At 36.6% G+C, this 19,308-nt stretch overlaps 4 protein-coding genes across 8 annotated transcripts; 2 read left to right on the top strand and 2 right to left on the bottom strand.

Moving 5' to 3' along the window:
* Positions 1 to 1,022: 1,022 nt before the first annotated feature.
* LOC135801900 (uncharacterized protein CG45076-like) lies at positions 1,023 to 13,279 on the bottom strand. Of its 4 annotated transcripts, none has more exons than XM_065315425.1 (10): positions 13,002 to 13,277; positions 9,820 to 9,864; positions 9,302 to 9,499; positions 7,897 to 8,157; positions 7,448 to 7,578; positions 5,327 to 5,448; positions 4,899 to 5,069; positions 2,359 to 2,506; positions 1,952 to 2,291; positions 1,023 to 1,869 (listed from the first exon to the last, which is right to left on the bottom strand). In XM_065315425.1, exons 1-10 carry the CDS (start codon positions 13,077 to 13,079, stop codon positions 1,309 to 1,311), a joined length of 2,055 nt encoding a protein of 684 aa, XP_065171497.1. In that variant the 5' UTR covers positions 13,080 to 13,277; the 3' UTR covers positions 1,023 to 1,308. The 4 variants fall into 4 exon arrangements, with proteins under 4 accessions (XP_065171497.1, XP_065171495.1, XP_065171496.1 ...); XM_065315423.1 differs by having other exon boundaries at positions 2,359 to 2,545; positions 13,002 to 13,276; XM_065315424.1 differs by having other exon boundaries at positions 1,023 to 1,842; positions 2,359 to 2,545; positions 13,002 to 13,275.
* A 619-nt stretch (positions 13,280 to 13,898) lies between these two features.
* Positions 13,899 to 19,279, bottom strand: LOC135801899 (N-acetyltransferase ESCO2-like). Of its 2 annotated transcripts, XM_065315421.1 has the most exons (5): positions 19,058 to 19,278; positions 16,919 to 18,562; positions 16,680 to 16,847; positions 16,217 to 16,591; positions 13,899 to 14,711 (listed from the first exon to the last, which is right to left on the bottom strand). In XM_065315421.1, the coding sequence occupies exons 2-4, from the start codon at positions 18,554 to 18,556 to the stop codon at positions 16,259 to 16,261; spliced, it is 2,139 nt and encodes a 712-aa protein (XP_065171493.1). In that variant the 5' UTR covers positions 18,557 to 18,562; positions 19,058 to 19,278; the 3' UTR covers positions 13,899 to 14,711; positions 16,217 to 16,258. The 2 variants fall into 2 exon arrangements, with proteins under 2 accessions (XP_065171493.1, XP_065171494.1); XM_065315422.1 differs by lacking the exon at positions 13,899 to 14,711 and having other exon boundaries at positions 16,058 to 16,591; positions 19,058 to 19,279.
* LOC135801903 (SNAPIN protein homolog) lies at positions 14,919 to 15,467 on the top strand. Its single transcript, XM_065315428.1, has 2 exons — positions 14,919 to 15,150; positions 15,206 to 15,467. Exons 1-2 carry the CDS (start codon positions 14,999 to 15,001, stop codon positions 15,465 to 15,467), a joined length of 414 nt encoding a protein of 137 aa, XP_065171500.1. The 5' UTR covers positions 14,919 to 14,998.
* On the top strand, positions 15,464 to 16,208 carry LOC135801901 (methyltransferase N6AMT1-like). Its single transcript, XM_065315427.1, has one exon. It carries the CDS (start codon positions 15,464 to 15,466, stop codon positions 16,103 to 16,105), a length of 642 nt encoding a protein of 213 aa, XP_065171499.1. The 3' UTR covers positions 16,106 to 16,208.
* Positions 19,280 to 19,308: the final 29 nt, after the last annotated feature.

The following is a 19,308-nucleotide window of genomic DNA, read 5'->3' on the forward strand; positions in this document are numbered from 1 at the left end:
ACCTTAAAACTGTAATTTATAAAACTTAACGTCGTTTTTTTGCAGTGATGATAAAAATGGTCGTACAACGATGATAAATCGTCCCCAAACATTATTTTTACAAACCAACTCATAGGTTTCCCCCATTACCCAATGTTTTATCTTTGTAACCAACTGACTGAGTGACTGACTCAGTCGACAGTAACCTCTTAACGCATTTTGCGTCTGCACGCTTGGCAATTATTCAAATCATTCAATTGTACGGCTGCTGGCTCTCGCCGACGATCATGACGATAATGACAACGAGCGTAATAATAATTTGCGTCATTCGTCATTCGGCTAATTCAGGATAAGCTATAATAGATTATAATCCATACGCGTACATACAGCTTCACGCTACATTAAACACATTATTGAATCTCACCGTTAACCTTTTATTAAAACCGAATTATCTGCTTCAAGTATATGCAAACTTGGTAAATATGCATTCAGTATTTTAATGATTCATCAACATCCTGGACTCATGGACATAATTCGTGTTGTTAAATGTTATGTAATCAGTTTGGAAAACTGTTTGTTTAATTTATGCATTCGGCGAATTCCTTTTCAAGTGGAATTTGTTCAATTTGTTTGAAATACTTCAATGAAGTTGATCTTTTCATTCGAAAAAACATCGTTTGCGTCAATTGATGAAGAGAAAAGTATATTTTTGGTGTATTTACGTAGATATGGGAACATTAAGCAGTATTTTATATATGCACATAAATATTAGTTACATTGTGCTAGTCACTCAACTTGTATGTTGATTTTTGAACCGTAATGTCATAGAGTAATTAATTATCCCACAGAAATTAAAGCATCATTAATATTAATTATACTAGTTATTAATTACAATGTAATGAATACGCTTTTATAGATATTAGTTGCATTTAAGACCGCTAGATGGCGCGACACGTGGGTTTAATTATTTCCTATGTTTGAGTTGCGGTACAATCACCGAACAATGAAAATTTTCTAAATTTAAAGTAAATAAATGAATACAATTTGTTTTGTTAAAATAGATAACAATTTAATGTGATAATTTAATTGTTTAATATACAATTTTTTTAAAGTTACAATAAATAAGTTATTTACACAAAAGTACAACAACAACAACGCTTCTTTTTGTTTCTGTTTCTGTTCGTCTTTCATGTCTTATTCGAACACATCCAAATGATTTAATAAATATGAACAATATCTTCCGTGCTGATATTCAAAAATCTTTTAAAAATTAAATGCAAACTAAATAAAATTATTTGTAAATAAACAAAATTATATAATGCATTGAATTTACTCCTCGGTTGGTGAAGTTGGCTCAGCAACTTCTTCCTCCGCTGGAACCTCTTCTGCTGGTTCCGCAGTTGATTCTTCAGCAGGCGCTGGACTTTCAGGTTCTTCAACCAGTGGTTCTTCACTGCTTGCTTCGTTGTCAGCTGGTGTTACTTCTGCGGCTGCTTCATCAGCTTCCGCACGTGCTTGTTCAGCTTGTTCAGTGAGTTCTTTCTCTTTGGTTTCCAACTCGGCTAACTCTGCTTCTTTTTGTGCTAATTCAGCTGCTTCTGCTTCTTTACGCTGTTGTTCAGCAGCTTCTTCTTCTGCTTTGGCTTTCTCGGCTAATTCGGCCTCTTGCTTCGCCATTTCGGCAAGTTCTTCGGCTTGTCGTGCGAGCTCGGCCTCCTTTTCTTCTTCAGCTTGACGCGCTATTTCTTCAAGACGTAATAATTGCTGTCTTTCTTCTTCGGCTTTAGCGGCTTCCGCCTGACGTTTTTCTTCTTCCAAACGAACGCGTTCTTCTTCTTCTTTCTTTGCCTTTTCAATTTCAGCCTGAAGACGAAGCATATCAAGATCAATCTTTGGATGGAAGGTTTAATTGGTTTATTAGTTCCATGAGGAAGTACTTAAGTTAGTAAGTTTTGTGAGGTTATGTTATTACCTGTTTAGCCAATTCTTCTTGTTTAGCTTGTTCAGCTAACCTCTCCAATTCAGCGGCCTTGGCAGCAGCTTCCTTTGCAGCATCTTCTTTTGCTTTGGCTTCGGCAGCCGCTTTCTTCGCGGCTTCTTCTTCAGCAGCCTTTTTAGCAGCTTCCTCAGCTGCTTTCTTAGCTGCCTCAGCAGCTGCTGCTTCCTCCGCAGCTTTCTTCGCAGCGGCAGCTGCAGCAGCTTCCTGTTTCTTTGCTTCTTCTTCAGCAGCTGCTTGTTTAGCAGCTTCCTCTTCCTTCTTCCTTTCTGCGGCCTTCTTTGAAGAACCACCTAAAGTCGCTTCTCTTTTAGCTCTAATAAAAACAAAAACAAACAAAACCATTGAACCATCATGCATCAATCAATATTATAACTTCATACTTTTCTTCAGCTAGTTTAGCTTTAACATCAACCTTTGGAATATCAGCCGGATTGATCTCGTTGAGCTTGGCCAGACGTGCAGCGCGTTCCTGCTTGATCTGGACCACTTCCTCAGTGTCCATATGCGCGTCCTCCAATGGGCGTGGTACTGAGAAAACCCGAGAAGGTCGTAGTGGGGGTAAGATTACTGAAAATGGTTTGTTAATGACACCAATGTCAATTAAGCCTGGATGAACACTAAATGAAAACGATTTGTGTACAGAGTGTGTTTTATTCAATCACTACGCGTGCACATAGTGTTTGAACAATACAAAAATACAAAAGATATATGTACAAAATACAAAACATTTAATACATAAAACATTGAACATGCAGAAAAAAATGTTCGTAAAAATTGTTTGGTATTGAGTTTTGTTCGAGTTTTAATTCGGCGAATGCATCAAAGTCATTAAAATACTATCAAGCGGAAGCTCTGATTCGTTTTTGAGATGTATGACAGATGTTGGTACTAATATTATGTTTGCATATTTATCCATGTAGTCAACAGAGACTTACTTTTATTTAATGGGAGTTTTTATTTAAGAATTCGGTCAATCGTCACCATTTTGGGAGCGTCGGGTTGCGTCTCGTCGATGTGTGCATTTTATTCGTTTACATTTTTATTTAGATTCCGTTTAGACGTGGTTTTGTTTTAGTCAAACAAATAAAAATCAATTATGTATGTAACTTATGTACAATAAATAAAATCTTGCGTTTACAACATGCTTTGTTTTACTAATCGGACACTTTGCTGTAATTGGTGTCCTGTTGGAGAATCAAAGGAGTGAAGAAGGATTTTTATGACGAATGCTTCTTTAAATCAACTTCAAGAGGTATTTAAGAAGGATTCATTGAATTATTTTAAGAATTTTAGTCACAATTTTAATTTTAAACTAAATTTTAGTCTAAAACTACAAAAAAAGTTAAAATTGTGACTAAATTTGATAAAATTTCACTTTAAATCCTTTTTTTCTGTATTTTTTAAACAAAATAATATTTTATTCTCTCAACAACAATAATTTAAGTTAATTTATATAACAATAATTTAAGATTCAAGTTTTTAAAAAATCTTGTGTTCCATAGGCGAAAAATAAACTCTCTTAAACTATTTTTAAAACTCGCGTTTTAAGCTAGTTGAGATTTTTGCAAGTTTTACTCATTCAATCAAAATAGATGATGTTTTAATTGATTTAGTATTAATTGTTAGTCGTAATAATAACATTTGAATGAATTAACTTGCATTGCAAAATGACATAACCTCAAACAATAAAAAAATAATTTATTTACTTAGTTTTGTGTTATATCAGTTTGCAAATTTCAAAAATCTCAAATAAACTCATTTGCTTAAAGTATTAGGCCTTTGAACAAAATATATTTGCAATCTTTAAAATAAAAAACACAAAATTTAACTTATGTGCAAAAAATCGTGTGCGTAAATTCGTGCATCATCTTTCAAATTGATTTAAATCTATTTGATTTGTTTTTATTTGTTTGTTTTTGTGTATTATGATAATGCGGTGTTGTGTATGTGTATGTTTATGTGTGGTTTTGTTTTGGTGATGTGGTAGAAGGAAGTTGCATTATTCACTAATCTCTTCTACTTTTGGTTTAACAGGTTTCTCTTCAACAATACTCTCCACGGCTGTAAGGAGAGAAAACCATTCGCATCAGAACACATCGACACGCCAAACAAATTATTAACAACATCTTTGTTAAACAATTATCCAATTAATTAATTCCAGCAACAAAAGATTATTAATATAATGAAATTTACATTTGATTATAATGAAGATGGAAATATAACGAACGAACATCAACGAAAACACACGTTCAAAACAGAACAAACAACACGTTGGACGAAAATAAACACTGAACGGATTTAGACGGTGAAACAATCGGATGATTATGACATTATGTTGGGTCATGTGATGTGTGTGATGTGCTTTATTTTATGATCCTTTATTTGCGAGCGCTTCTGCTTTTAAGTTTACATTTGCTTTAACGTGTTTATTTTTGCTTGCAAGCTTAGGACGCAAAAGCGTTAGTTCAATATTTTCAGCCTGCTCAAACAGTTATCCTTTGCACAATCTATTTTTACGTGGAAATGCTACAAGATATATATTCTAAGATGATAAAGATCATAACATCATGTAATAAGCTGTCAAACGCATTTTGACAGCCGAAAAGCCAAAATCAGAGCAAAAGCGAAAAACGGGATGACCTCAAAAAGGAAAAAAAGCGTCTGAAGCATGATACAGCAGGTCATGAAACTAAATGAGAAAAAGCCGTGAAATACGCTGTGAAATACACACGACGATAAAAATGTCTTTGAAGAAATAAAACTTGATGAGGGCAACATTAACATTTCTACAATCTAGAGCGCGTAAACATTTTCAAAATTTGGAATCATTCGAAAGCGTAAATTCAAAAATTTCAAAATCCAAATTTATATCGTACTAAAATACAAAAATAAATAAAAAATAAGGAGAAATAAAAGTTACCTCGGACGCTGATGGGCTTTTTGATGTTTCTCTCTTCACGGAAGCGATTGATGTAGTAGCTCAACAGCTGAATGTCGCTCCTTACAGGATCATCGTGGTAGACGTAGATGTTCTTGCGGCGTGGTTGTGCCTTGCCGCCGACGATGGACACACATGCGAGGCGGCCATTGTCTGCATTGCCACAGAAACAATCACATCACAAACACAGAAACAGACAGTATCAGATTACGAAAAGGTCGATGGAAGAACTTGACTTGATTTGACAAAGAACCTAACCGCGGGCTGTACTCAAAAAACAAACAACAAACAAACATAATCCAAAGTTGCAAAAAAGGTAAACAAATTAATTGAATTTACGATAAGCCTAAAAACAAAAATAAACCAAAATAAAAAGTTTTAAGTCAAAAAAAGTTTTTTTTTAAACTTACTAAATTGTCTCCTGACAGGATCACTCCAGTAAGTAGTATATTCAGCTGAGTTCGATGGTGTAGAGCAGATCATCTTGTGAACGTAGTTGTCGTTGGACCACCTGGCTGGTGCTTCCTCATATCTTTCGCAAATCAACAGAAAGAAATTAATTACTTCGTTACGAAATGTAAGTACATTAATCTCTAGCACTTAATCAAAGTGCATCGAGCAACAGGCAAGAAACGAGTAGTTAACATTAAGCCGACATTAATGTTAACTACTACCGCGCAACTTAGTTAATTAATTAAATTACGTCGGCAGCTAGCGTATCGAGCGCGCACTGAGAGTCATTAGACTATTTAACAATAGTTTCAAGACGTTGACGAAGTTACAAAGACGTGGAAGGACTTTTAATGGATCGACAAATACAAACTAGACTAAAATGAAGTTGGTAAATAAAACTGTTTGTGTTCTAAACAAAAAAACAGGCTATTTTTACCTTTAGAAGTCAAGATATTAACAAAAACGTGTATATTTTTAATTGATTAGATAGGCAACTTGTTGTTCTGCAATGTGTTTATACAAATATGTTTTGCGTGTTGCATATATTATTTTTTTACCCTAATGTCACTTTTTATCTTGTTATGTCTTGATTATTTGCTAGGTGTTTTTTTTATATTTCTTATGGTTAATATCTTTAGGTATTTACTCTATCATCCTCTTAGTGCTGTAAAACGATAATAGTTTTTCAACGTCCATCTTTTTTCGCCGCACTCTCCCGAGGCTGCTTTTTGCGGTGCCGTCGGCGCAACATATATTCCGACGGCTTCGGCGCTTAGAAACAAGCTAATCGAATCTATAGAATACTGGATTTCACCGCCTGAATGAAACCAGCGAAAGTGTTTCCAGCACGAAGCTTTCGCTATAAATTGCACGCAATCCTTGGAGATTTGCGCAAAATAAGCCATTATAGTCAGATACAGGTGGATAAACACTTTATAAAAACCAATTAAAAATAGAGAAAATAAACTATCGAAACTTTCACATAAAACTTAAGTATTTATACTGGTATTAAGAATATTGATTGATTGCGTAATTATTCCTTGAGTTTGATACTCAACATTTTAGTTTGCGTTATGATGTGATAATAATAAAGCCAGGAATATCGAATAGCTAACTTTAAATGTATATGGCCTAAGAAAGTTCTAACGAGTGAAACGCACAAAATGCGCAAACACATTTACACGTTCACGAAACCTTTACAACCTTCACAACTTGTGCGTAAGTTTGGTAATTTTGTTCTTGGCTACTTTTCGCCGTGGTTGTTTTTGTGCGTTACGCTTTGGTTCGTCGAACTTTCAGCCGTTAAGGGGATCTATTCACAAATATAAGCGGTAAATATAATATTTTGAAGAAACAGAGCATAAAAGTGTAATTATGTAAATCGTGAATATAGACAACCCAAATTACACTTTTTGATAAAAATTTGTTTAGATGTTTACTTTTAATAAAACGAATAAATATAACCCCTTAATTACGCGCAGAACCCTTATAAATTAACGTAATTGTGAAAGGGACTATCTAATAACATGATAGCAGAGTCTAAGCGGAATTAATTTAGCAAAAGCGAAGTTGCGACAAATCGAATAAATCGAGTTATAGATACACGTCAGATAAGGAAATAAACATAATAAAATCCTACAAAATCTAAAAATTTATTTCTTAAGACTTTCTCGTATATTTCTATGGCTTAATTTTGCCCAAAGATTAAAATTAATCAATTTAAGCTTCAATTTAAGTTGAAAACTCATCAAAAATCTTCACGCTTGAAATATTGATTTCATACTCAACTAATCATTGAACTAAACCTCTTAAATATTTAATCTTTTCATAAAATTCATATAGAAATTTTCCTAAATTGGATTTCCAGTAAAAAATGAATGAAAATTGAATATGCAACGTGTATTATACAAACTTTTTAACCAGTCCTTCATCACGATAACGTTATAGTTAGTTTTTTATTACTCACGCTTGAAACACTCGCAACTCTTTAATTTTTTGCTCACTTTGACGTGAAAATGTTGTTAGTCCCCACATTACCAGCAATGAATATTCATAGCATGCATAAATTAAGTAATTACCTGCTAGAGTAGCTGGTGTAGGGTGTGTAGGGCAATGGCATCTGCCTGAGCTTGCGTGGCACATGAAGGTGCACTTGATTCGACAGTGAGTTGATCTGCGCCCGGATCGCTCTCGTTTCATCATCGAACATCTAAAACACAAGCCGCAAACGCAAATGATTTCCATCCCAAAACACCACCGCCGCAACGTACAAACACTTTAGACTTTGTGAGCATACCATACTTGGTTTTGGTTTGTTTTACGCTTCGCTTTTTGTTTTTGTTTAATTGTTTGGTTAATAATGGCGTCTGTTAATCATTGGTCAGTGAACGAGATGATGTGCTGCGTGCTGCTTGAAAGAAACGCTACAAAAAATTACATGACTACCAAAATGTGAAAAAAAATCTTTTTTTTTTTTTGGTAGGATCTCATGTGGCGACGTTTCCGTGTCAATGGCGGAAATACTTACGCGTGCGTAATGAGTGTGGCGCCAGGACGGGTACAGAGATAGATCCAACCATCTTTCCGATGGATATAAACTAAGATGCGAGTAGTAATAACTTCTCGTCGCCGGGAGCAGCGAGCGAAGGTACGTAGGGGTGTAGTCAAGGTACGAAGGATAGTAGACGCGGGAGATATAGTAAGGATCGTAATAACGGCTGGTATAAAGGGTCGAAGGACGATAGACTGGTAAGCTACCGGTAATCGGATTTCTTACATAGATTATCCTCTGGAAAAACAAGTCTCAGTGTCAAAACTGCACCAAAATGCCATTAAATCATTACACATGGAATGATGATGATGATGATATTAGTGCAGGTGCTAAACTACACTTTTTTACATATTCACGATGTTGAATTGTTAGTTTGGTGAGAATTTATTGATTGTGTGAATCCCACAACATACGCAACTTTGTATACATGTATCGTATGTTGCCTATATCATATTTTCATCTGAAAATTTTATTTCATAAAAATTTTGCACAGCATAAAATCAATCAATAGCTAGAGATAGAATAAATAAATAAATGTTATTTTCATCATTTTAACGCACAATTGAAATAAATATTGATGGAGAGAATTATATAGCGGTCAATTTTGCGGCTGAAATAAAATTTGAGTGCTTTGCAGTTTACAACGCTCTCGAATAAGAGGAATGTGACTAGTGAAATATTTTCGCACATGCAGCCATGAGTCTAATTGGCATGATGCCATTTGATGCAAGGTGGAAACGGTGGAATGGAAGTTTCATTTGTGAATTCCCTGAACACGAAGCAATACCAAAAGTAAACATTCAAGCAAATACGAAAGTTGCTAACATTTAGCTTGCAAAACATATAGGCATACGATATAACTAGTTAAACTACAGTTGCCTATCGGGTGAAGTGACTAGAAATTTGTCAATATAGTTGCATACATATCAGGAGAACAAGTGGGCGGAGCATAATTAAAATTTTCCGAGTATTAAAACGGCTAATTGCATGCGAACGCCGTTAAATCTTCTGTTTTACTTTGAATGAGCATCGAAAAAGTTAGTTTTTAATTAATTTTGCTTCGATACTAATCTAATGCTTTAAGTAAAGAAGTGCTAAAGACTTTTAAGCCGCTTAAATTCAAATTTAACAGTTCTTGCTGTGCAAAGTTTTCTGTTTGATTGAGTTTTAATTATATTAAAATGAAGAGGATAAGATTGTTTTCTTTTTAAATTCTATTTTCTACTTTCTACTTTCATTCGTGCTGTTTTTGGTTTGGTTTATACTAGATTCATTCATTAATTCAATTCGACTGTCATTCATCATTCGCATGACCTTGGCAGGATAGTAATTTACGTCCGGTTTCGATTTCATCCAGACATTCGCTCGCGCAAACACTCACCACATGGCTATCGGAGTTGAGGTAATCGTTGGTGTACGAGTTGTACGTGTACGGTCTAAGTTTGTTTTCGATGCGGTCGAATTCGCGATAGAGCGTCGACGGACGCACCCGCACCACAGTCGGTGTTGGCGTGACGACGGTGAGCCGCTTGTGCCCGATGTAGGGGATGATGCGGTCGTACGAATGCACAACGTGCACCTGCAAGACGAACATTAAAAACCTCTCTCCACTCCACAAAGAGGAAGAAGCTACAGCCTTGCGCAACAAGCGGAAAAACGTCCGGGAAAGACAATATATGAGCTGCCAATTAAATCTTCAATGTCAAACTGAACTTTAGACGTTTAAAATTAAAATCAGCTGCAAAAACAAAAAAATCGTGGTTTTTTCTGATAAATAAATTTCAATTTGAAAAAATCCTGGAGGAAAACGTGGGTCAACGTCAACCTTGACATAATCGAAAGCCGAGCGGAAAATAAAGGACGTCTTGAGACGTCTTGAGACGCCAAGAGGTTACTTACCTTTCCTAAACCAGGCAGGATTCTCACTTGTCGCGAGGGCTCCGACTGGAAAGAATAAAACATGAGATTAATTAATTTGCTACCAGCCTGAGTGCATTAATTAAAATTACACGCGTCGCCCCGAAAGTCAATTAACCAATTTTCCTCTGACACTTTTCACGGCGCACGAAAACGCGTTTAACAGAGCTAACAGTATTAAAATTAAAAATCAAACACAAGAAAATTTTGTGCTTTTTATAGCTTTATTCAATACAATCACAAAAGTCGAAAAATATAAATTTATCTGTGCACAAATATAAGCTTCATATCACTAAATCTAAGTCAAAATTCAATAAATATATGCAAACACACAACATACAAATACAGCGTGATTGAAACGCTTTAGAGTCTAAAGTTTAGACCCTGTAAGAGTAATGGCGGTATGAGGTACCGCCTGGGAGACGCCCGCTGCTAGTTGACGAATAGCTGGATGAGTATCCGCCGGGGCCATCACCGGAAGAACGCGAAGTGCGGTCCGAAGAGTAACTGTATCCGCCTGGACCGGAACCAGTAGAGCGGTTGACAGTCTCACTGGTGGTGTACGAGCGAGTTGACGGGCGGTACGAGTACGGATCGTTGGAGGATGAGGACCTTTCAGTTGACGATGTATAACTGGAAGTATAACTCGACTCCGAGCGACGCGACCTCTCGGGCGAATCACGCACTGGATAGTGACGCGGTGACGACGACTGTAACAGAAGAAAAGAAGAAAATTGATTTGTAGATTACTCATATCTCACGACGAATATATTCGAAATTGCTCTTACTGTCTTTGTTTGATTTTGTATGATCTACCTAATCGATCGGGAGACATTTAACATGCTGAAATTTACGCGGGTGTGGCTTGTGTTGAATGTGGGCGGACACAGGGTGGAGTCAAACACAAAGCACACAACATATTATACATTATAATAAGGGGAAAAAATTTAAGGTGATTTTATTATTTAATTTAAGCAACGTGAAATTATCGCACGTGGCAAGATACGCGAATTAAAAATAATTTATGAGACAACAAATCGTTTTAATGGTTGCAGCTTGGACGTGTGGATGACATGCGCAGAGCGGGCATTTTCGAATTTTATTTTTAATCAGCGTGCTTTTTGCGAAAAACACATTCGCGTCGCGCAACTGAATTCTTGGCACAGTTGGCACGTGTAAACTTTAACGAAATGAAAATTCGTGGTGGTATTTATTCGCAACACTTGTTCTCGCCGACTCGCCGACTTCAGCTGTTTGCCAATAAAATTATATTTGTTTAATGCCTCGAGAGAAATCTTCAGTGCTTTCCGATATAATTGATATCACACTCACTAGAAATTCACAAACAAGAAAAGTGGAATAAAAATTTAGTCAAATATTTTTATTTTTGATGTTTTCAAAGCAATTTCTCGAAATATTTTCCGCGCTTCGCTGATAACTCGTCGGATATTTACAAATGAGTTTATTTTCGGCGTGCCGCGCATGCTTAGCATAATGCCGCGAGACGTGTGATGCAAAATGCTTATTTTTAGTGCCGAAATTTGCTGAGTGAACGTATTGAATTTCAGGATTACGCATTTTCTCGCGGGCTCCCCCACAAAACACACACACAAATTGCACTGTGTGTTGTGTCCGGTGTGCGTCCGTTGTGCGCATGTGTTCTCAACTCGCTTTTATTTTCGAATTTATTTTCGAACGGGTTTATGTGCCGAGCGCGTCTTTTTGAGCGCGTTCCAGCTAGCTGTATGAATTCAAATGTTTGTAGAGTTAGTTTTAGAAGGCCAACAAACACTAACACAAGAAGAATAGATTTGCAAAGTTGAGTTGATACTGCATGCCGCCAGATGGACAACAGTGCAGTGATGAAACAACTTTCAAGGCAAATTTGTGGGTTTTAACTATTTATCAACAAGTAGATTCTATTGAAATAAATAATATATAAGAACGATAAGTAGGAAAGTTTAAGTGAAGCTACAATTGGCATTGAACAAACTTATCGAAAGCTTTTAGATTTTAAAGCTTTTCGGAACTATATGCAACCAGTTATACTTTTATATTGTATGCATTGTATTCGTGTTCGGTAACTTTATACATTCGTGGATCGGCATTGTGGAATATTTATATATAGAAATATTTACTGTGAAATAGTTTATAAGTACATTTATTTTCTGCAAGCTGCCATCTTGTATAATAAAGTTTCCAGGTATTAAAAGCGAGATATCACAAAAATATACAAAAATAGACGTGCGATAAAAACAATCAAAGCACAGACAATAAAAATTCATTTGTAAGCTTATTCAAAGCGTGTGGGTGTGTTTAAATATGTGTGTGTGCTAATAATACTCAAAAAATACTGATTCATTGTGCTAGAAAAATGCTCAAACCTAAACCTACAGCTTCTAGATAAAAAATGTTGTGATATCAAAAATTAATGAAAAAGCTCGAAGTGTTTAGGCGAGGTACGACGCCAAAATTAATTTCCGCTTGTAGGGGAGATTGTACATTTCGGAATTTTTATGCATTTTGGCGAGCAGCACATCGACGTCGTCCTTTTGCGGCAGGAGCGCAGCAGGACCACTCTGTTCGCGCTCGGTGCGCTTCTGCAGCGCGCCGAGCACCTTCTCCCTGGTCTGGTCGCGTGCGGACTTATAAGGTCTCAGCGGCTCCAGGCGCACTTTCGGCGCGATCTCAGCCCGCTCGAGTGGCGTTATCGCGATCTTATCGACGCCGGCGAGCGCCGGTCGCTCCTGCTTGCGCCTGCCGAACGCCGTCACCGGATCCGGCACCAGGCTCGGACGGGGCACGAACGGCACCTTCTCCCAGGGTATTTCACGTCTCTGGAACCAAAACCGGAAACACACGCGTGCTTTATCACACCTGCTCATCTCCTAGCTAAGCTAACTACGCGACTGCTACCTAATACGCCCAATCTGTAAACCCACAAATGTAAACGTCACCGACCGACGAGAAATCTTCAAATTTTTATTTTTTAACTTTTGTGTTTGAGGACCTTTTTAAGAGAAACGTGGGGCAACAGAAAAGAAGACGACACCACACATTGTCAAAAATGCAAACAACAACAATGGCCAGAGAGAGTGTTTTTCTGGTGGGCTCAATTTTTGAGAACCTTTTTTGTCGTTTCTGCGCATGAGCGTGTTACTTACCGTCAGTGTGTACGTGGAGAGCGACGGAGATGCCCTGTAGGGTCTTCGAGTGGTGTAAAAGTCGGTTTCGTAAACCATCTCGGTCGATTATTGGCGAACTGGGTCGATGAAAAAAAAGTCGAAAAGGCGAACTGAAAACCGTTTGCGGGTGCGGATTGAACTCTGGCTACCGTCCGTCCGACCGAATGAAAATTTGAAACTTTAATGCCGTTCGCGACTACGGGCGTCTCGTGATGATGTGGCGGCTCGCGAACTGGCCGGATGCCTAAAACCACCGCTAATGTACCTTTCCGAGTGCCCACCCCACGTGGGCACGTCATCGACCAACATTCGGCATTTCCACAACTCATGAAGCGCAAAGCTCTCGCAAAGCGAGAGAAAACGGCGTGCGTGCGGGTATTTTTAGCGCCGCTCTCGAAATTTGCTCTCTGAAATTTATTTTCAAGCTGTGATGAAATATCATGCCAATAACGTCTCCGAACAGGTCCGCATTCTCAAAAAATACAATAAGAAGTACAAAATTTTACAAAATTTGTATTTTTAACGAAATTATTGGTCCCAAAATTAATCTTTTGTAATTTTTAGGTTTTTCATCTTTTCAGTAACATATTATAATATTGTTACTACGTCCCTACACTATTTAAAGGTAACAACATTATAGAAAACCGAAACATGATTGAGTTGTTACACATTTCTTTGATACCAGGATCAACTGCAACATTAAATCATTCCTGTTCAATGACTCAAAATAATTGCTTTGTTTTGTATATACTAAGTTACATTACGAATTTTCCAATCAATTTGCTGTTTCCTGTTTGCAAATTTTAAGAAAAACTTCATTTTTCTCTTTCAATTGATCAAATTCAATAGTAAATACAATGTATTCCCTTTAAAGACTTTTATCTCTCAATATCTTTACTATGAAAGTGTAATCACGTCGCTGGCCAAGTCCTTCGAAAGCACCCAAAGGGCGCAAGTTTGCTGATGGCAAACAAACAAGCACGCGTCGTGTTTGTGTCACGATCACGACCGCCAACTTATTACGCAGACGACGACGACGACGCATTTGAATTACACACACTCTCTATTCTAGAACGATTGATGCCCACCACCGTCCAGCGGTCCAACCATAACAAACAAATGAGTAACTAGAATCTCGCCCCTGAGTATGAATATAAGGCAACAAATAATTTGAAACGTCTGCGAAGCGCAACATCATGATGACAACAAATTTACACGTTTTGCGCCGTGACAACTGAGATTTCTAAATTTAACCGTCAGAAACTGCTAGAGTGTAACATGTTATATTATTTGCAACATTGTTGGTCTGATTAAAAGCGTGGAATGTCTGTTGGTGAACATGTGAATGAAATAAACAGGTCAACATCTTTTTGTTAAAACTCGGTTGCTCTGTTTTCGCGCAAAAATGATTATAAACGATATAAAAGTGTGACTCAGCGACGTGCTATGTGTTCGGTTGAAAAACAGAGAGTTTGGGACGCTGATCTGAAGCTATGAATATCTTTAATCGGCCAAGGTATCGTTATAAATTCATATGTCCGAAAGCATATAAACCAATCTATAAATACACTTGATTACATCAATGGGTAATGAAAACAGAGACGTTGAGCTGGCAATTGATTTTATATGATTCTTTTTCTGGTGGGTAATTAAACTTTTTGTTTAAGACGCAGTTGTACATCTGGATTTCTGGAAAATGTATGAAAAGTGATAAAAATTATTAAATTATGGATATAATTAGAATGGGATGTTAATGTTATTACGAATGAGTAATTTTATGAAGGAATTATATTCTTCATCCACACACAGAGCGTCACCTATTGTTGTTTTCAACTTTGTGATAAGCCAAAATTAGAAACAAATGGTACCACTAGCGCCCTCTTTTGCCCATGAATGACATTACATTCAGCAACAAACGATTCTAACCATACAAAAGACGTAAGAATCGTAAGACTTCTCATAAAACTGGTTTTAAAATGGACATTGATAGTGAATCAACAGCGACTTCCCTGGATGAAAACACCGAAAATTTTTGTGATAATCCAACGCGTGACACCCTCGCCGAGGGATTAATGGGCTTGATAAAACCAACAGTTGATCAACTTGATGATCGAGTTAAAGCTACAAAGTAATTAATTTGTTTTTTAATATTTAACATAAAGTGTAATAAATTATTATTACAGAATATCACAGTTGGAATTAAAACAGTGTATTGAGTCTCTTGCAGAAGAACTCAAAAAGATTCAAGAAACACAGAAAACTTCTATTGATTTAGAAGTTTATGTAAAAAAATTACTCAGTGCAAAACACAGAGTAACAGTGCTAACAAACATCCTGCAAAGCACTCAGGAAAGACTAGACAAGATTCATACATCAGTAGAAAAAGAAGCATTGAAGAAGAAAGCAACTTTAGATACAGCAACACCAAACCCTTCAGAAAAATGAATAATTTCACATTAAACACTCCTGATTATGACATCAAACAAATGGTTGATGTCTATGAGCCTAGTGAAGACACATTCCTGTTTATTGATGCATTAGAAGCAGATTTAGCATTTATCCAAGCAAGAAAACCAACATATATGCTTGAAATTGGCTCTGGAAGTGGAGTTATAACAACTGCTTTAGGTTCACACTTGTCACTGACTTGTTTTACAACTGATATCAACATTAAAGCATGTAATGCAACTAGAAATACAGGTTTGTTAAACAAAGTGCAAGTGGAACCAGTATGTATGGATCTAGCTAGTCATTTCAGACCATTCTTATTTGATATTTTAATTTTTAATCCGCCGTATGTAGTGACTGATTCAGAAGAAATCATTGGTACTGGTTTGAGTAGAGCTTGGGCTGGTGGTATTGATGGTAGGGAAATAATAGATAAGTTATTACCACAAGTGAAAAACATTTTAAGTGAGTCAGGTATATTTTACTTGTTATTATTAAAAGAAAACAAACCGGACGAAGTGGTGGCCATTTTGGAAAAGTTTGGATTTCAGCATAAGATTATCAAAGAGAAGAAAATCCTGGGCGAATATTTATATATTGTTAGATTTATTAAAAAGCAAACATCTAAACCATAAAAAATATTCTTAAAATATTAAAATGCATCATTATTAATTTAAAAACTTTCCAAAGCTTTTGAAAACTCAAATAAATACTAAAATATATTCAAAAGTGTAAAAATATCGTACTTGAGGCACAATTGTAGAATTACGTATATCAAAATATCTAATTTAATTCATATAGATGAGAAAACTGTCGGTTTGGAAATATTTAGACGCGAATTTCTGGCCGAGATCCGACGGCGAACTGATCGCAATTTCGTTGTTTTGGAGGAAATAACCATGCAGGAAATTACGTCGTAGTGTGTCCATCAACTGCGTGGCAATACCAGCACGGCGATGATGAGGTGCAACCCACACTCTAGAAATACCACAACGCACTTGGAATGCTTCCTCTGAACACAGATCGATGTCCAAATCAGTTGGCAGACGTTTGTATGCAGTTTGCTTCATTTCAGCGGTGAGACAACCAATGATTTTCTTATTTTGTACGTAGAGATACATCTGAAACATCGTCAAACATATTGAACTCTAGTAATATTCATAAAAACAAATAATTTTTAAGTTTTTAGTTTTTAAAATTTTAACATACTTGAGATTTATCCAAGGGTAAAATCATATCGTAGAATCCCATCTCACGGTTGATATAATCAATCAGTTCGACGCCTTTCTTCCACCAGATTTTCATATCACCCGGGATGATTTTGATAATCCTCGTGTTGACATCAATGTTTGTAACAACGCGTTCATTCTTCCATCCCTAATTCATTCAAAAAATTCAATTAATCACGTGATTAAACTTAAATTTATTGGCAAAGATAAAGTTCTTACATTAAATTTAAACGTGTTGATGGCTTCATGATAAGTCCGATGAATCATTTCATCAGATGCATCGCCAGATTCGTAAACAAACGAGCATTCATGGCAAACAATTGCACCGAATTTCTTCTGTCCAGCATCGATCAGCAATTGATTATCCGAAACAGTTTTAAACTTCTTATGTGCATGTGTAGGTCCTTTCTTAATTTCTTTCTGATTTGTGTTGCAGGTCATGGATTTGTTTTTATCCGCGCAGAACAACGGAAATAATTTAGCAGACTTTTCGACTTTCTCTGTGTATGAAGTCATGTTGTTCGGACGTTTCAATGTACTATCATTCAACATCTTGCTGATGTTAACTTTAGCTCTCTTCGGACTGTTTAAATCCAAAGCAGACGCCATGTTACACATCTGTGCAGTTGGTGAGAAAATCAAATTAGGATTCGCCGTAGTTTTAGCCACTTCTTTATCGAGTTGATTTATGAGATTATCGACTTCAGGCACTACTGCAACATCTTTTTCAGGCGAAAATTCAAACTCAGCGACATCCAATTTACGTTTATTCGGTTGTAATGCTTCTTTTGTTTTGTTTAAACAGCGAAGTGGTTGTTTCTTGGGACTTCCAATCACCTGCTTAAAACTGGATCGCAATGTTTTGAAGAATTTGCGATTAGCCAATGTGTCGCTCATGTTAACCGAATTATTTTTCTTGTTTGAGGTGTTATTTATTGTACTGTTGAGTGGTAGCGGTTTAATAGTCTTCTTAACATTGGTCATTTCTTCCAGGTACTCAGTGAGCGGTGATTTTTCGATAATCTTCATTGTTGCCTTTACAATCTTGGCCTGCGTGACCTTTTTCTGTTTGGGTTTTCTAATCTTATGGCGCACACCGGCATTGATTTCACCGTAGCGCCTTTTGTTCAAGGTTAACACAGCAGTGTTCTTAATCTGCGCGCGCTTCACATGCGGTACATTCATTACGCGGTGTTTACTAGCCGCTAGAAGTGCGCTAATACTTTCCTTCACGTTGAAAGTGTTGTTTTCTTTCGGGTAAAAAGTTTTAACAGGCAAGACGATTTCGTCTTCGGGGAAAAGTGCTGTACGCACCTTGGACTTTGAATCGAATTTGGCTTGTTTTGAGTTAGGAGATTGAGATTCTTGAGGATCGTTCTTTGTATCAGTGACCAACTTGCGCTTGGTTTGTTTTTGATTTACTTTAACTGTAGAAGTGTCATGTGGTGTTTTCAATGTGGAACTGGGAGATTTGCTTAGAGGAGTTACAATTTTGGTTGTGTGCATTGGAGAGTATAGTATTGGTGTAGAGAGCAATGTCTGCATTGGACTGAGGTATAACGGCGGTACGCTGGTTTCTGAGCAGGGGTCAGGTGTGAGAATTTCGGCATCGTCTTCGAGTAGAACATAATCGGTGAGGCTGCATTTGAAGAACTTACGGAATTGGTGATCCGCTTCGTGTTCCAAAGCGGTAAAAGCGTTCTCGGAAAAGTTTGAGCTTTCACTGTGAATTGGGCTCATGTGGCCTAGGTCGCTGCCTGAATCACTGCCGGTGGGAAATAACGCCTTTCGGCGGGCGGATATTTTCTCGGTGTGTTCGTATTTTGTTTGTGATGTGCTTTGAGTTGTTGTAGCCATATTTGCCTACAGAAAAACTCAACGCGTTACAAAACTATATATTTCTTTCAATAAATTTGATATATTACATAAAATTTAAAATCTCAGAATTAACTTTAAATAAATTGCAGTTTATGTGATATAAACTTATAACTTTAGTTATTCTTTACACATAAACCTCGAAATTAATGAAGTTATTGCATAAAATATTTGATGATGCAACGAATTCATAACTGATTAAGTTTTGTTTATAGTTGTATTCATTATCGAGTTATTTCGCAACGCGACATAAAATAAATTGCACTTTAATAATTATTACTTAATTATTTAACGAATTAATTTTAGTAAAGTACACTATTTGAACCGTAAGTTAATATGTAACCGTAATTAGTTAGGACTTATTAGGGTTCTAACCCACCTAAGCATTTTCTAAAAAAGAGCGCGAAAATTTCAGAAAACCCCAACGGTTTTCCCTCGACTTTAGCCTAGAAAATTAGTAAAGTTAAAAGTAAAATAACTCACCTTATATGCGTTTACTTATTAAACTAAGTAGAAATGCACTTAATAAAAAAAATGTATTTAAAGAATTAACACTTCTCACAAAGTAATGCACAATTTTGTTATCTTGTTAACCTTAGGTGATAGCGCAACAGATGCTTCTGCCCCTGTTTAGATTGTTTCTGGTGTTTCTCTGGTTAGGTTGCGCTATGGGGCAGCTGAACCCCGCGGTTTTTCTTTATTTGGGTCACATGGTCAAATTCTCGCCCTCTGGT

Source organism: Atheta coriaria, unplaced genomic scaffold (genome assembly GCF_025399875.1).
Source record: "Atheta coriaria isolate IRGN ID8LTWV9N9 unplaced genomic scaffold, Caltech_Dcor_3.1 hic_scaffold_13_pilon, whole genome shotgun sequence".
In the NCBI taxonomy this organism is placed as follows: domain Eukaryota; kingdom Metazoa; phylum Arthropoda; class Insecta; order Coleoptera; family Staphylinidae; genus Dalotia; species Dalotia coriaria.

Excerpts from the sequence above, each read along its gene's own strand:
- LOC135801900 (XM_065315423.1), bottom strand. The coding sequence starts at position 13,079 with ATGGTTTACGAAACCGACTTTTACACCACTCGAAGACCCTACAGGGCA. Across the intron at positions 8,158-9,301 it reads TCAACTCCGATAGCCATGTG|AGGATAATCTATGTAAGAAA; the intron begins GTGAGTGTTTGC and ends TTGTTTTTCCAG. Across the intron at positions 5,070-5,326 it reads TCCTGTCAGGAGACAATTTA|ACAATGGCCGCCTCGCATGT; the intron begins GTAAGTTTAAAA and ends GTGGCAATGCAG.
- LOC135801903 (XM_065315428.1), top strand. The coding sequence starts at position 14,999 with ATGGACATTGATAGTGAATCAACAGCGACTTCCCTGGATGAAAACACC. Across the intron at positions 15,151-15,205 it reads GATCGAGTTAAAGCTACAAA|AATATCACAGTTGGAATTAA; the intron begins GTAATTAATTTG and ends TTATTATTACAG.
- LOC135801901 (XM_065315427.1), top strand. The coding sequence starts at position 15,464 with ATGAATAATTTCACATTAAACACTCCTGATTATGACATCAAACAAATG.
- LOC135801899 (XM_065315421.1), bottom strand. The coding sequence starts at position 18,556 with ATGGCTACAACAACTCAAAGCACATCACAAACAAAATACGAACACACC. Across the intron at positions 16,848-16,918 it reads TCAACACGTTTAAATTTAAT|GGATGGAAGAATGAACGCGT; the intron begins GTAAGAACTTTA and ends TGAATGAATTAG. Across the intron at positions 16,592-16,679 it reads TACCCTTGGATAAATCTCAA|ATGTATCTCTACGTACAAAA; the intron begins GTATGTTAAAAT and ends ACGATGTTTCAG.